Source organism: Mya arenaria, chromosome 9 (assembly GCF_026914265.1).
Source record: "Mya arenaria isolate MELC-2E11 chromosome 9, ASM2691426v1".
Classification (NCBI taxonomy): Eukaryota; Metazoa; Mollusca; class Bivalvia; order Myida; family Myidae; genus Mya; species Mya arenaria.
This window is the reverse complement of record NC_069130.1, coordinates 14,227,853-14,244,549: the sequence shown is the minus strand read 5'-3', so window position 1 is coordinate 14,244,549 and position 16,697 is coordinate 14,227,853. Positions and strand designations below refer to the sequence as shown.

General features: G+C 34.4%; 1 protein-coding gene across 1 annotated transcript; it reads left to right on the top strand.

The window, feature by feature from the left end:
- The first annotated feature begins 2,716 nt into the window (after window positions 1-2,716).
- On the top strand, window positions 2,717-16,453 carry LOC128245770 (heat shock 70 kDa protein 12A-like). The gene is made up of 5 exons (XM_052963999.1): window positions 2,717-2,859; window positions 3,104-3,245; window positions 15,132-15,204; window positions 15,425-15,493; window positions 15,735-16,453. Exons 1-5 carry the CDS (start codon window positions 2,717-2,719, stop codon window positions 16,451-16,453), a joined length of 1,146 nt encoding a protein of 381 aa, XP_052819959.1.
- The last annotated feature ends 244 nt before the right edge of the window (window positions 16,454-16,697 follow it).

Here is a 16,697-nt window from a genome sequence, read left to right as displayed (position 1 = left end):
TGCAATCCTAAGCTGAGCCAGCATCAATCACGAATACAAAAAGGCAAAAAGTTATAACTATTGTATTGCTTTTGTAAAAAAAAAGTAATGTAATCTTTAGCATTTGACGAAAGACGTTACGGTAGAGGACTTTTGCGGAAAAAAGATGGCGGCTTTCCCGTTGTTTGTCATGTCGATCAAATACCTGAGAGATCACTTACTAAAGACAGTTTCGACGCAAAAGAAAGGAATCGAGGAGTCTGACATATTGTTCGTGTTAACCGTCCCGGCTATCTGGGATGACAATGCCAAGAGATTCATGAGGGATGCAGCAGTTGCAGTATGGCATTATTTTAAGTTGGGTTTCGTTATACCCTAAGCATATTTGTATATAAACCCCCTTAGTCTTTCTGTTGTTTAATTCAGGGTATGGTTAGACTTTACTTATATAAAAGGGGGTATTATGAATACATAAGGAAGGTGCTTGAATCTATATTTAGTTTTCGAAACATTAAACCTAAAGTATGCTTTCAAAACTCAAAACCATGCTTTTCTTTGGCGTTGACGAGTTAAACTTTACAATATCACTATTTAACCTTAATTTTTATATATATGCACTTTTGCAAAGGCTGAAATCGACCCTGTCCACCTTAAGCTGGCCTTAGAGCCGGAGTGTGCCTCGATCTGGTGTGAAACATTAGATACTGACGTCAAGGGAGCTGTAGCCACTGCTGGTTCACAGTATATGGTGGTCGATCTTGGAGGTTAGAATTATGTTTTGCTCTGTAGAATCAAATGCACTATTAATGAAACATTACACACACCACTGAGGGTCATATGACATTATAAGGACATGCCAGTCAGCCATCGAAATTATATTACCATTCAATATTTTAAAAACGATTTTGATATATTTTATTATTCAAAGCCAATACCGTTTACCTGCGACAATTTCTCGCCGTTGTGAAAATCGCAAGCCGCACTCACCAATTTCATGAAGTCATTGGTCATTATAATATGACGTCAGCGGTTCATATTATATTTCTGGCGAGGTGCGGACGGGCCGAAACTATCATATGGACAGCTAATGCCATTAAACTTCTTTTCTCTCAAAATACAGTGATATACGGACCGATCGACTTTATATCAAATAAGAAGGAACACATAAACATAACAGTATAACATTGTACGTAAAACCCGCTTTAAATACTTTACGTCTTTGCGTTAACACACTAAGAACAAATGGCCAAAGGTAATATGTGTGATACAATGTAAATTTATAGAGTATTGGCTAACATCTCATAAGTCGTCGTCCATATTTAACAATTACCTCATTTTGAGTTTCAAGGCTCAGGACAGCTACCCTTAAAGATAGTAAAGTAAAATTGCTACAAGTATAGTAAAACCGATGAAATGTGCTCTATAAGATAAAAATAGCCAATTGTACTTTTAAAATTTCAAATTTTGTATCAAGTAAAAAACATAAATTCTCAATTATCAGTTAATACTCATACTCAAAACGTTAATAGAAATATTATTTTCTGCGTTTGAGTGAAACGAATTAGAAGAAAATTATTATCCCTTGTAATGGAATAACCGCCAGGTGGCGTTTTACATGCACGAGTGATTCATAGGCACGAGTATTTCGTGCGTATATGAATGTAAAGGCATTCAGCGCTGGGAAGCCGATACGCTCACATTGATACAATTGATTGTAAATTTTTACAAGCAAATGTTTAAGGTTAAAGTTTTCAGTTATTATGCAATTTCATCATATGAATGATCTTTTTGTTCTCACTTGTATACATAGCGTTGTAATTGACAATTGTATATTTTGATATAGTACGTGACATGAATCATATAAATGATATGCATTTTATACATAATTGTTAGGGAGCTTATGGGTGATGAGGCCCGACATCTAGTGGTACGAGACAAATCCTGTAAATCGGGATGACAAACGGGCAGAGGTTTCTGAGTTTTCCCCAGAAGGAGGGTTTTATCTCAGTTTTTCCTCGGCCAGTCGACCACGTCTGTAAGCTCCATTTTTGTCAGGCATGATGTTAATAAGACATACTTTGCTCATGTTGCAAGTGGAAGCTGTATGTGTTAATCGGTTTCCCAAATCGCTTCACTGAGACTTCTAAAATAATACCACTGAAAAGTATTGATTTTGTTGTTTTCTATGGGGTAGGAGGTTATAGAATGGTATTAAGGCAATTGATCTTATTTATCGTGATTTTGTTGAATAAACACGTTTGAACTATTTACTGCAGGAGGAACAGCAGATATATCCGTGCATGAGAGAAAATCAGACGGAACACTGGAAATACACAAAGCCAGCGGTGGTCCATGGGGAGGTATCTTTGTTGATGAAAATTATATGAAAATGTTGGGTCAGTTGTACGGGGAAAAGGCTCTGAATGACCTGCGAACGACAGAAATGAGTGATTATTTTGATATCGTTCGTGATTTCGAGCACAAAAAACGATCCTTTGATGTCGAAAGCGCAAGTCATGTTGTTATTCGTTTGTCTGTCTCATTGCGTGATCTTGCTGATAAATATTCCAAACAATCCCTTGAAGAAAGAATTGCGGCTTTGGACATTCAGAAAAGTTCAATTAAGCCAATAAGCAAGGACAAGCTGAAAATCGTTGGCACAGTTATCCAATCATGGTTCAAAGGGCCAATCGATCTGTTGATGTAGCATATCAAGTCACTGTTAGCAGAAGCAAAGATGGAACGCGTGCAAACCATTATTTTGGTAGGCGGTTTCGGTGAAAGCCCGTATGTTCAGGAGAGAATGAAGAATGAAATAGCTGGCGTGAGACTGTTCGTCCCTCCAGACGCGGGGCTTGCCGTGTTGAAAGGCGCATTGAGGTTTGGACACAACCCTACCATTATCTCCTCAAGGATGATGAAACACACGTATGGAATATCAATGTATAACACATTCAATGAAAAGAAGCACACATATGAGAAGAAGGTTTTGAAGAATGGGCAGTGGAAGGTGCCAAAATTGTTTCGAAGTGTTCGTGCGGGTACACGAGGAGGTGGGAGTGGATCAACAAGTGACCATGCAGTGTTTTCCACTTAGTGAAACTTCTTGCACACCCGTCTACAGGACGACACAGGAGAACCCCGATTATACAACAGACCCTAGATGTGAACTTCTCGGGACTATTAGGCTTGTAAACAGCATCGACATTCCATTTGAAATACAGGAATCAGAAGTCACGTTTTTGTTCGGAGATACTGAGTTGCTGGTAAAGAAAAAGAACACTTTCACGGGGAAAGAGGCATTCATGACATTTGAGTGTTTCAAATAAATAGTTTGCTGGACCATGAGTGTGAAAATGCACATCAGCACTAACATGCGTATGTCACAAATTATGTAAGCGTTTTAGACATTTCACAAAACTACTATATTTGAATATTTCAAAGTTTTTGCTTGAACATATTTTTTTTCTGTATTACGTTTGATATAAATTGATCTGTTTTGTAAATGTCTTAAGTTATTCATCTATTAAGTGCGACACCAAAATACTTATAATAAAAAGATGCATGTAGTTATATCTGATTAGCTATATCAATCTAACATCCATTAAATCGAGTAGTAACAGCAAAAATATTAAGGCAATAATCATGAATCTTTTTTTTTGCTTAAAAACGCAGTGTTTGGAAGGCTTATTCTAGAACATTATCGTAAAGCAATCCAACCATTTCATGGTTTAAATTTAAGAAATAGTTTTGGAAATGAAAATATTTTGAAATTCATTAATCTACAATGAAATCGATATTTTTTTGGAAGTGTATACGTTTGGAGATAATTTTGATAGCAATTCATATATTGCAAAATAAGAAAAAAATGTCGTGCTTTCCATAGTGAAGTTATTATAGTATTTTTTTTTAAATCAAATTAAAAAATAAATGCTTTTCTTAATGTTTTCTTATTGTTGGTTTATTTTCAAAACCGAAATTGCAAACGGAAAACCTATATGCGGCTATAACATCTTGAATATTTGTTGGGAGAGCAAATCTTGAATGCTATAATTTTAATGTGTGTGTATAATATTTGAATGTTTAAAGAGGTCTATATTCTTATAGACCGCAAAGGTGTAGCTCAAGCCTTCACTTGTAGGTATGGTCCGCTTTGCATGGTTTTCAAGAAACATTATGTGCACATATAAAAGTGATGCTTCTGAGTGCTGGCAAGTTGTTCTACATCGGTATGAAAATATTCTTATGGACACAGTTGCAAATCGTAACGGGTAACTTTTTAGACATGGCCTTGTAGACTTTGCAAACTGTATGAGCCCCATTAAAATGGATAACGCTTATAGTATCTTTACTTAATTGCATTCATACCTGACTTTACAGCTGCATTCTCTGAGAAGCTACTTGCAGAAATCGTGAGACACACAGAACAGATCAACATATGTATTATACATTACCTGTCAATCTGGTTGCAACTTAAACTGTTCCATGGATAGATCAGTATATGTAGCAAGGTGCATATTTCAGTATTTTATCAGTTTGTGTGTTTGGTATGGTTCTATATAGTATATTGTTTTGTGTTGTTTGTGTATCGTCGAGTTTAGTGTTGTGCTACGTTGTAATTGTCCTCTTTGCGTTACTGTCCGTCAATTTCCGTCTATGTCCATCAATGTCCGTCTATGTCCGAGTGCGTCAGAGCGTGAATATTGGTAATGCGAGTTTGTCTAGATTTATAAGAGTGATTGATTGGTTCATAATACCTTTTTCCCCTTTTTCTCGATTCATTACACACGCCCTTATTTACATATACACATATATCATTCCGTTCTGAATCGTCATTGACGCAAGTCAAGATTGCAATTGTAACAATTGTTACTATTTATTTAATATTCGCTCTTATCTTAAAGATAGTAAAGTAAAATTGCTACAAGTATAGACGTGTGTTTAATTGTTGAATAGCCTTTATCAAACAATTCGAGGTTATCGGTGTATTTAATTCATTGAACATAACATCGAATTCATTCCTCTCATATTTATCTATCTATGAAATCAACAACATCCTCATCTATCGATACAAAAAGGATCATTGGGGTTATTTAGTAATATTTACTGTTTTAAAATACCGTCCAAACGTGTCTAATGATATATTGGTGGATTAAAAATTAGCACAACCTTTTAACATTATCCAATATAACTTTGCATTTTTTGCAACTTATCATAAGAAAGCATACGTTTATGAATGCACATTTTATATTGAGATCTTGCATTTATCATATTTAATATATTTTCTTCAAGTCAAGTTTATCAATACAAAGCATACATTTTTAGAATCTTTGGAAGGAGGTAACCAAATTCCGTAATATGATTTTAAGAGCAGTGATAATTGGTGTCCTAAAATGATAATTTATCGTTATATAAGGTGTTATATAATGCATAAAATTGTCAAGTAGTCCGAGAATCAGATGGTCGAAACCATGACAAAAGTGGAGATGCGTTTTACATTTGTTAACAATATAAATTAAACGTTATACATACGTATTTGCAAAAGATAAGATGTTGCAATTGGTTTAATTGCAAAACATATGATTAAATTATTCACTTACCTCAACCGTAGCTGATTTAGCATAAAGGCGGTACACGGAAAGGCCAACACCACGTGAAGATAAACAACGTCTGTAATACACATTACTGTTGTAAACAATGTGACCGTCCATAAAGGATTAAAAGCTAAAAGCCTTAAGTTCAACATAATTACCTTCGAGACACCAGCTAACAGTCTTCCTGCAATCAATCATCCTGTCTTCTCCCCGCACAGTTCATTAAACTTCCTTGAATAGTCCAACACGCTCTAGGATGTACTTATCATGAAAATTGGTTTCATAAGCATTATTTTAATGCATTATGTTTTAGCAGCTTCGTTTCACAACTGTTGTTTTATGAACATTTTTAGAACACTAGGTATTTATGCATGTGGACATAATTGAACATCGGAATATACAACGTTTGTCAAGCGACATTTGAATTGCGAATGTCTTTAAATGAATGGCTATGTGATATGTTGTTAAAAACAGTAATTTTATGAAGCAAACACTATCTACGAACATATAAGTACGAGAGTTCGAAATTCAATATTTAAGTTTATAAGTACAAAGTATTGAAATTGAAGCGACACATAACAAAACTTGAGCTAAAATGTTATTTAAATAACAAAATATAAAGTGTGCATAATTTGACACTATACACCTTCTTCCGTGACACAAGCACGTCATTCAATTGTGTAGCATATGACTGAGATAGAACCTCGTGTTAGTTTGGAAGAGTAAATATGATTATAAACAGATAACGAACAGGCCCAAATTTGTCGAATTATCTAGAGTTTCTTATAAAGGGATCAAACTAAGCACACTATGTTTGTTTTGAAACAATTAATGCATTATTCTCCGTTCTTGCTGAACGTACAGGCGTTTCCGGTAAATTTATCCGTGCTGAAAAAGTCGATGTGGCAACCCATATACCAGATGAATGAGGCACAATAACGCGCCAGTTCTTATTTCTTTTACTGCATAATGTATATATATAATAAATCATGACATTTCAATACAGCGCCGTTCAATACAACAATTCAACAAAACAATTCATTATATGAAAATAAAAACGAACTGTTTGACATCAAAATTGAACCTTAACTACCACACGCCATGACGTCAGTAAACAATGCCAAAGGTGAAATTTACAAAATGCAATTCCGATGACAATTTCAAACAAAATCAGAAAAAAAAATCAAATTGTAAAACTGTTATGTAAAGCAAATGAAAACTCTTAAACAACGAGAAAGTTGACGGTTTATAAGACTCATAAGTTCAAAATACGATGATTAAGATGTAAAGATTTTGATTTATAAATTGAGGTAAACACGATCTACACCGCCGTTATTCTACAACAAACAATGTAATACATTTCTGTTTTTATGGAAAATATGATATCTCAATGTTTTTGCAAGGTGTTCAATTTCTGTCTTTTATATAATATCGGTTTAAAGGACGTGTACATTTTATCTTGTGGTATTTATGCAATATGATACCTAATATTTGATACTGCTACTGTTAATGTGCTTACAATGTTTAACCTGTTTAATCAAATTTGTCATGCGATTCTATCTATTCTACTTTTCGCTGTCATATAAAAATAAACTTGCCTTTATATTGTATTCTTTTGACTTAAGAATTTTGTATTTGTATATTTAAAGTTTTATAAAAATAGAAGTTCCGCACTTAGTGCTGTGCTGAAAGCATTATGCGGTACAAATGATAATGTTTACACCTAAACTTCCACTCCTGAAATGAACTGCCTTTCGGCAATTGCGGTTATCATACGATGAACGCAACATCTTCGAATATGTTCGGGTCCCGTAAAAAATAAATCAACAGTTTAGAAAGTGTAAATTTTTGATATGTTAAATGTATTTTTGCCATTAGAGTTTCAATGTTACGTTTAAAAGTGATTTCAAGTGGTTGATTTTTTCCTGCGTTATTGTGACGTCATTTGATAAACTGTTTCCGGTTACGGTCGGGTCGTTCCAAGTATGGTCAAAGTATGCACTTTGATCACCCCAGCTGCGTTCATACCCCGATAATGACATCAATTCCGCAATAATTCGTAAAATGAACGGGGATTACTTTTTTCAAAGGCCAGTATCATCGTATGGTGGATCTTCAAGTCTCGATTTAGTAGGTGGGAATCAGAAAAGCTTATACCTCGTTGGTAATAAAACTATCATTTAAGCCGATAAAAGTCATTGACCAATTTTTTTACCCACCTTTAACAACAAATGAACAATTAAAACGGAAATATCGTAAAAAAAGATATTATAATAATCAATATAAGATAATATTATGACGTCACTATTTGTAAAATATGGTATAAACAAAATAGCTGAAATCATTATTTTCCTTTACGAAAAAACTGGTTTAATAAGCTTTTTTTGTTAAAAGCACGTAAAATTGTTCCTTTTTCAACCAAATCAGATTAACGAAACAACAACAACCACATCAACAACAACAACACTACTAAACACCATACCAACTGGACCTACGGTAGATTTGTTTTCCATACGTTACCTTTTGACTTTTGTTTTAATTTTTAACTTTAAAATGAACGAAAAATAAACCTAGACACTTTTTCAATGTTTTAGATTATATTTTAATCAAGTAAAATGATGTATTATCGGCCTCACATTAAATCTTATTGAAACTTCTAGGCTTGTATTAAGGAAATATGCCGATTTTAGGACAATCTGTTGTCTTGTCCCTTTAAGACTTAGTATAACCTAATAATATAGATTCATCGTAGTGAGCGGCAAAAGAAAGCAGCATATTATATTCCTATCAACAATTTTTACTTCTGATTGAGATGAAAGAATTTTGAATCTGGACCATTGCTTATTATTATTATTACTAATAATTTTTCAAAGACAATCTGATCTTGATCTTTGTTAAAGAGAAACGTCGCCTGTTTGTACTCATCGCCTTCATTCAAAGAAAAACATAATTTTTAGTTTTCTAAAAATCAGAAAACTATCTAGCTGATCGTTTTACAGAACGGGTTGGATGTCTATATAGCAATGCAAATTACCGCTTATATTTACATAATCATCATCCCGGTTGTATTCGTCAATGACATACGAGACGACAATAGCTTGCTTGAACGTTAGACAAAGGGTGAGAAGATGTGTAGCATGTTGGAATACCTGTTAATATTATGCGAAACTGCGGGATAAAGTAAGATTATAGTTTATTTTATGTTCTTTCTATGAAAATGCAAAATATTGTAAACAAATATCAGTTATGTTTTTTTGCAGAAATGTAGTACAGCTTAGAATAGTTCAGATACTACTACATTTGTTTTTCGAAAACTAAACCAGAGAACAGGAAAAGCTTTAAGGTTATTTAAACAATGTTTAAAGTTGGTAAGGCGTTCATGGAACTGCAAAATCACGTACGAGGGCTTATACTAAATGAACGCACGAAATATACAAATTAATATATGTGGATCGTATCATCCAAAGATTTGCAATGATGCTAATGCTATGGGATTGTTATAGTTAGAATTGTACAGGAACATTGTACGATTCTTTCAAGGTATTTGATTTTCGAGTCTTATTGTTTTGAAGGTTCACTTATTGACAATGAACTATTTGGTTACTGTGTTAAAATGTTCATACGTGAGTAATAAATACAACTCCAGGCATCTTATATTGGTGCCTTACCTTGCTGCAGCATATCCCTAGTTAAAGTTGGCATTCGAAATCAATGTTTCATTTCAACATCGCAAAAATTCCAAAATACCATAAAGGCATGGGATCTGCATACAGTCATTTCAATAAACAAATATGCAAAATCTAAAAGTAAATAGAGGACGGAAATAGATCTAAATCAAAGGCAGATCAAGGCTTTGGTGTAAGATCGATCAAAATTTCGTGGCTCAAATAGTGTCAAGTGTCAAGTGTCAAGTGTTTACATGCGACCGTAAGTGGTATTGATCCTCCTCCAGAACATTTTTGTTATGAGGGTCTGTAAAGTTTGCATTATGGTGTATTTATTACTTTCCGGATGTTAACATTAAATATTTGACAGTTTAAGAGGGTTAGAAAAACATAGATAACCTTGTCACCATATTCAATTTACATTTACAACATTTGAACTTTACTTGAGTTAATATGTTCTTAACATGAATATACATTAACAGTTACGTTTACTGCAAATTGAGAACTAGAAAACTTTTTTTTGTTAATATTGTATTATTCAATTCAATTGTGCACATACAGCTTTTGTGTACGTTGAATGACATATGCTATTGACATAATGTGCATCATTTGCTGAAGACATAAATAATGTATTGATCTCAAATTACGCCACATAGGCAGCCGACATTAAATAATAATTTTTAGGCATATGATCAACTTTAATGTGAGGAAGTTTATACCCATTATTTCATAGTGAAGATCGTAGAAAGTGTATAAAAACTTCATGCTGATTTAATATTTCAATTGAAGTTACCAGTTGAAAATAGAAGATTAGCTTAGATAGGTTTTTCTTAGTAAGTTGTATATTATGGTATAAATGTTGCTCCTTTGAAATCCGGGATCCACCTCTGCAACGTGTCTGTGATAGGAAGAAGGACGTGTATGGTAAAGGCGGTGTATAACCTCCTGCCAAGCAACACTGTGTGCATGAGGGAGAATATAACTAAAAAGATTAATGGGGATTTTGATTGAGTTTTTTCCCCTCGTTCTAGCCAAAACCATGTATTGGTGAGAGAATTTGACTACAAATATGCTTTTGGAGATTGTAACTTAATAAATATGGACGGGAATAGTGCGGTAGGAGTGTACCCTTATTTTAAGAAACACCATTGCTTGGTGAAATGTTGTTACTCAAAAGATCACCATTGCGGAATGTCCCTTGGTCTAAAACTGTCGTTATCATTTTAGCTATAAAAAACAATTTGTCTCGTAATGGATGCATGTTTATTCAATGACAGAGAAACTGTTAATATTTAAAATCAATTTGTATTGTTTGAATATTTCCCTACTTTGGTAATTTCATGATCTTGATCTAAGTTAAAAGCACACCCGAAGGGTCTGTTGACTTCACTGAAATTGATGTTGACTATCTTTTAACACTTGAAAAGAGGAAATAAGAATATTAATCAATAGTTGGCCTATATCCAATGCTCATAGTTGTTGTGAATATACTAGTTAGATTTATAGCTGAATTATTCATACTGTTAAAGCGTCAAGAAATATACGACGGGCGTTCATTTAAGTATGCGACATAATGAAAACCCTGCTTATTAAAAAAATGAAACTACGGAGGCAAGCCTCATACTAGTATACACTTTTAAAAAAACACAAAACCTTACAATTTAATAAAAAACAAGTAGTACATGCACTCAATTATTTTTATTGACAAATGTTTGTGTTACCGCTTTTGAACGGTCAGCTGAAACAGGGGAGGGTCTTCAATGAAGGATTAAATTAAGTTTTTGACACAGTCATCAATAAGAGAAATATTAAGCATGTATGTATTATCGGAACAATAATCAACATTCACATTATACCTTTACCGCTAGTATAACATTTTTACACAACGCGAATGAATAATGATGTTTCTTTCATTATTCGACTTTAATATTTCCACTGTTTTTCATTTTCCATAATGAATAATTAGCTCCTAACACCCAAAATAACTTTGAAATACGTTTTGATATATTCACTATCAAAGGTCAAATTTGTTCCTGCCTGGATGACGTTTGATTCCAGTGAGATAAAGCGATAATGGACCAAACCCCAATACCCTTATATTCTTAATATTGCATAGGCCATGATAGACAACATTAAACATAATGGCCGAAAAAAACGTCCTTCATGGACGTGGGAAACGTTCATTAAATAACAGTGCAGAAGTGAAAGTTATCATTGTAAATTCGTCGTAATAAACGTTCATGTCATAATATGTACCGTTTGAATTCCACTTTCAAATTGGTAAATTTAACGTCCGTAACATACTATTGGCAGTGAGAAATGTCCTTTGTTGACATGAAAAACATTTTATCAGTAATACATGTCCATTACGCTAAAGCGGATATGAAAAGGTCACTTTTGACCTTCGAAAACGTAAGTTACATAATATTGGCTGTAAGAAGCGTAATGGAATAAATGGACATTACGCCCATTATATAGAAATTGTTAAAGACGTCCGCTATGGCCGTAAGAAAACAAAACATACTTCTGGCGGTAAGAAAAGTCCTTCTGTGTCCGTAATACACTTCTTCTGCATTAACGTAGGGGCACGAAACCCCACTTTGACCGTTTTAAATGTCAATTACAGAAAATTGACTGAACGAAATTTGGTCATTTTTTACAAGTCACAAATCAGAAGCTACTAACGCAGTTTGATGAACAAGTATTATATGATTTGCTTATTTACACGGTTACCTTACTTTCTACGGATAATAAGAAAAATGATAAAGTAAGACAGTGAAGAAAGCGTTTGACAATGAATGGGTGGAGTTAAAAGCTAAAATGTAAAAAAATAAAACGTTTAAGTCGAACGTTTACTCTTTAATATTGAGGGGGAAACGCCTCTTACGCATATGTTATGGTTTAAAGCGGTACGCTATTAATTATGTTGTGCTTTTGTAAAAATAAGAAAAGCGTTTTCCTTAACAATTCACATTAAATAGTAATGTATTCAAAAAAAAAACAGTCCAAAATTATTCAGGTAAATATCTCAGTGGAGATGGAATATCAAACGTAAATTTCCAATGGGCACGAAATGTCGAAAACAAATTAGTACCATTAGAACGACGCGTCAAAAATATCTGAATACGAAGCTTTCACGGTACAGTGCGTCCTATTTTGCGTACGAATACATTTTACTTGCAAGCGTTTTACTCAAAAATAAAATAAAATACTTTTCAGTATATATTGTTTTGTCCGTATTTAAAAAGATCATGTATCATGTACAGTTTTTCTTCCGTGGGATGGAACTCTTTTTCTTAGCGGCAGAGTCAGGCGGTTGTCTAAGATGTAGTATATTTGACCTTTACATTCACCCGCAAGACAGTGATAAATCCTGACTAAGCTGTGATAGGTTTAGTACAGCATCAGTACGTTTGAACTGTCATACCATTTATTACAGTTCTAATATGCACTATGGTCTTCCGTCCCTTAAATAAAATAAATAAATAAATAAAGTGCCTTCATCGAATTCTGATCATGATAATTTCAGCTAGTTTGTGAAGAAACTCAAAGCTTTATGAATTACTATCCAGTAAACCTGGGTAGAAATCAGTACCGGCTTCCATATCACACAAAACACTTAAGTCATTTTCCAATCTTAATATAAACTCCTTTCACCAAAATAAACAGCAAGCAGGATTCAAAACTCATTTCACATCCAACCATCTTTTCAAAAGTGTATTGTCTCGCATAGTAGGCGATTTTTGTGTGATAATTCAATAGGGTAATAATGATGAACTTAACAATTTAGTAGAGCGTATTATTAGAATAATGAAAAGAGTTATTGTTGATCAGTTTTGAGGTCTGGAATACATTCTTCTTTATTACATTAATCAACACTAAGATGTTGAAACAAGATATTACTTGTGTGTGGTAAAATGAGTTATAATTGAGTAATAACTTAAATATGCGATATCGGGGCATTGCGACTGTTTTATACTGGGCTCAGTTCATACCTCAGATTTTCAACAATACAGTATAACTATTGAAGATTATTACTACTAAAAACAAGTTCGTTCCTATGATAGAATGAGCAGAGTTGATTTCATAATTTCATATGTAGGAGAAAACAGGTAGCACCGAACTACTCTCATCTTCACCTTTCTTTCTTGTCTTAGAGCAGCGTGTAGCTTGATCAACCATGGCAGTCAATGCCAAGAGCAAGATCCTGCTGGTGGCAGCTATTCACTTTGGAACCACATACAGCGGTTATGCCTTCTCCTTCCGAGACGAGCCCAAAAATATTCAAACAAATCTGAGCCCTACCTGAAGATGACGCGCACCTAGGCTGGAGGCCTTGTCAGAGGTTTAAGATGGTTTTACAAAGCAACAAGGTATGTTATAAATAAATAAGATAAAATGTTAACATTATACACATAAGTAATACAAGCAATTTGGTTTGTAGTGATAATAATAGATTCTCCGAATACTGTATCATTTGATTCAAGTCAAGAAAATTCCACACTTTTACGCCCCGATTCATGCGCTCAATAATACAATGGCAACTACATGGCATTAACAAATAACGATAACCTTGTTTAGATGCGCAACGTTAAATTCCTTACAGAAATTAAACGGCAGACACAAAGAGTCTCACAAAAAAAGCAGAAGTAGCATATAAATTAAGATACCGTTATCAATACAATTAATTTTCGGGTTACCTGTAAATCGTCAGTACACATGGGCTTATTGGAGAGGGTAGGTGGTTCAACCTTTTTACGAGTACACAATTTCATCCTTACCTCAGCATGTATTAATTAAAGCAAAATTAAACGTAAAACTGGTTTGAGCAAGCCACACTACAAAGACAAACATGAATATATATATATATTAGAGTAAAACGATTTATTTTAATTTCGGCTTTAGCATTTGACAAAAGATGTTACGGTGGAGGACTTTTGCGGAAAACAGATGATTGCTTTCCCATTGTTCGTCATGTCCATCAAATACCTGAGAGAACACTTATTTGAGGTATTTACTAGGCAAGACATAAAAATAGAGGAGACAGACATATTGTACATGTTGACCGTCCCGGCTGTCTGGGATGACAATGCTCAGGTATTTATGAGGGATGCGGCAGTAACAGTAAGACATTTGTATTGTTTGTAATAAAAAGCAATTCACAACAATGAGTTGCATATGGAATAATAGTGACCTGTCACTAAACCGGGACGATGTATGTTGACTGAGGTTAATTTTACTTTTATGGGATTGCTATCTAACAGTGACATATGGCCAAAAATGCTATGCAATAGGTCGCATATCATGCCGGAGACATTGCATTCTTTAAATTACATTTGCCTCAGGGCTACACTAGTACAGACCTGTTAGATGGTATTTCTGTTCAGAATTTATGACGGTTTAAATATACATACACCGTATGTATATAAGGGAATCAATATGTCTATATATTTTATAGAATATTAAAAAAATATTACTAAAGAAATTATCGACATAACATGTTTTTTCTTGATGTATTTGCAAATAAGATAACATAAACCAAAGTACTATCGCTCATTCTTTATTAATGGCATAGAATGTTCATAGAAATAACAATTTCACGAACTCAGTCAGCTGAATAACCGGTGCATTGCCACACCACAAGGTCATATATGTTTCGTTTTCTTTAGATAATGTCGTGTATAAATTTAACAGAGACTTTGTGAATACATTTTAATTTGTGTTAAATATAAATAATATGGAAACTACAGGGACAAGTGCCAATGACTACTATGTGTATCGAATCATTGATTTTTCATTTAGTTTTTTCTAAAGGTGAATGTGGCATACGATGGTTTATGCAAAATATGACTAATTGTATTACAATATGCTGATGCGTTACTTTGTTGTAAAGGCTGGAGTAGACCCAAGCCGCCTTCAGTTGGCCTTGGAGCCGGAGTGTGCCTCAGCTTGGTGGGAGACGTTGGGTATAGACGTCAAACGTCAAAGGTGCTGTAATGATTCAATGATCACAGTACATGGTAGTCGATCTTGGAGTAATGGATATATATTAAATCATAAAGTTTTATACTTTGCATTTACGATGCATTTACAATTAAAATTCTATGTGTTGATTTCACTTGGTTACTTGTCGCATTGGAATTATTTATTTAATTTGAAGCATTTATAATTATCTTAAAAACACAGGAGGCACAGCAGATATATCTGTTCATGAGAGAAACCCAGATGGAACCCTGAAGGAAATCCACAAAGCCAGTGGGGGTCCATGGGGTGGTATCTATATTGATGAAAATTACATGAACACGATTAATGAATTTTTGGAGATAAAGCTGTCATTGACCTTTGAAAGACGGAAATGAATGATTATTTCGACGTCATTCGAGAATTTGAACGAAAGAAACGGTCATTTGACATTGAAAAGACAACGCAGATAAATGTTCGTATTTCTGCCTCGCTGAAGGATCTTGCTGAAAAGTATTCATCAAAATCTTTAAAGGAACGAATTGGGAAAAGGCCATCACTACGGGAGGTAAGGACAAGCTGAAGATTGATACAACAGTTGTCAAATCATGGTTTAAAAGACCAATCGAACTGCTGATGCAGCATCTAAAGTCTCTTCTAGCTGAACAAAAGATGAAAAGCGTGCAAACCGTTATTCTGGTGGGCGGTTTCGGTGAAAGCCCGTACGTTAAGGAGAGAATGAGAAATGAAATAGCCGGCGTCAGACTCATCGTCCCTTCAGACGCGGGCCTGGCCGTGTTAAAAGGTGCCGTCAGGTTTGGACACAAACCCGCAATTGTCTCCTCCATGGTTGTAAAATACACGTATGGACACGATGTGTATGGCAATTTTGATGAAAAGAAGCACCCAGATGAGAAGAAGGTTTGGAAAAATGGAAAGTGGTGGGTGCCTAAATGGTTCAATGTGTTCGTGCTGGCGAACACTGAATTGCGAGTTGACCAACAGGTTACTCGTAGGAGCACTCCTAACAGTGAAATATCCTTAACATACGTCTACAGATCGACCCAGGAGAATAACGAGTTCACAACAGAGCACGGGTGTCAACTTGTAGGGACAGTTGAGCTTGAAAACAGCACCGATATTCCATTTGAGCAGCAGGTTATAGAAACTACGTTTATGTTCGGGAATACAGAACTTCTCGTCAAAATGAAGAACACGCCCATTGGAAAAGAAGCCTATATGATCTTTAAGTGAATCAAGAAAAACGTTTTGAAATAATCAAATTGACTCATATTTGCTTCTCGCAAAATCTTTAGTGATTTTATCTGTTTTGCAAACTGTTTGGATGTCTCGTCAGTCTCTGTGTGTACATATTACTTTTGGTTTGATCTATAACCCAAGTTTTTAAATACCCTATGTGTATTAACATTAGCACTCAAAATTTGAATGAGATAGTGTATGTATGCCCATGGATAAATGAACTCATGTTTTTCATAGT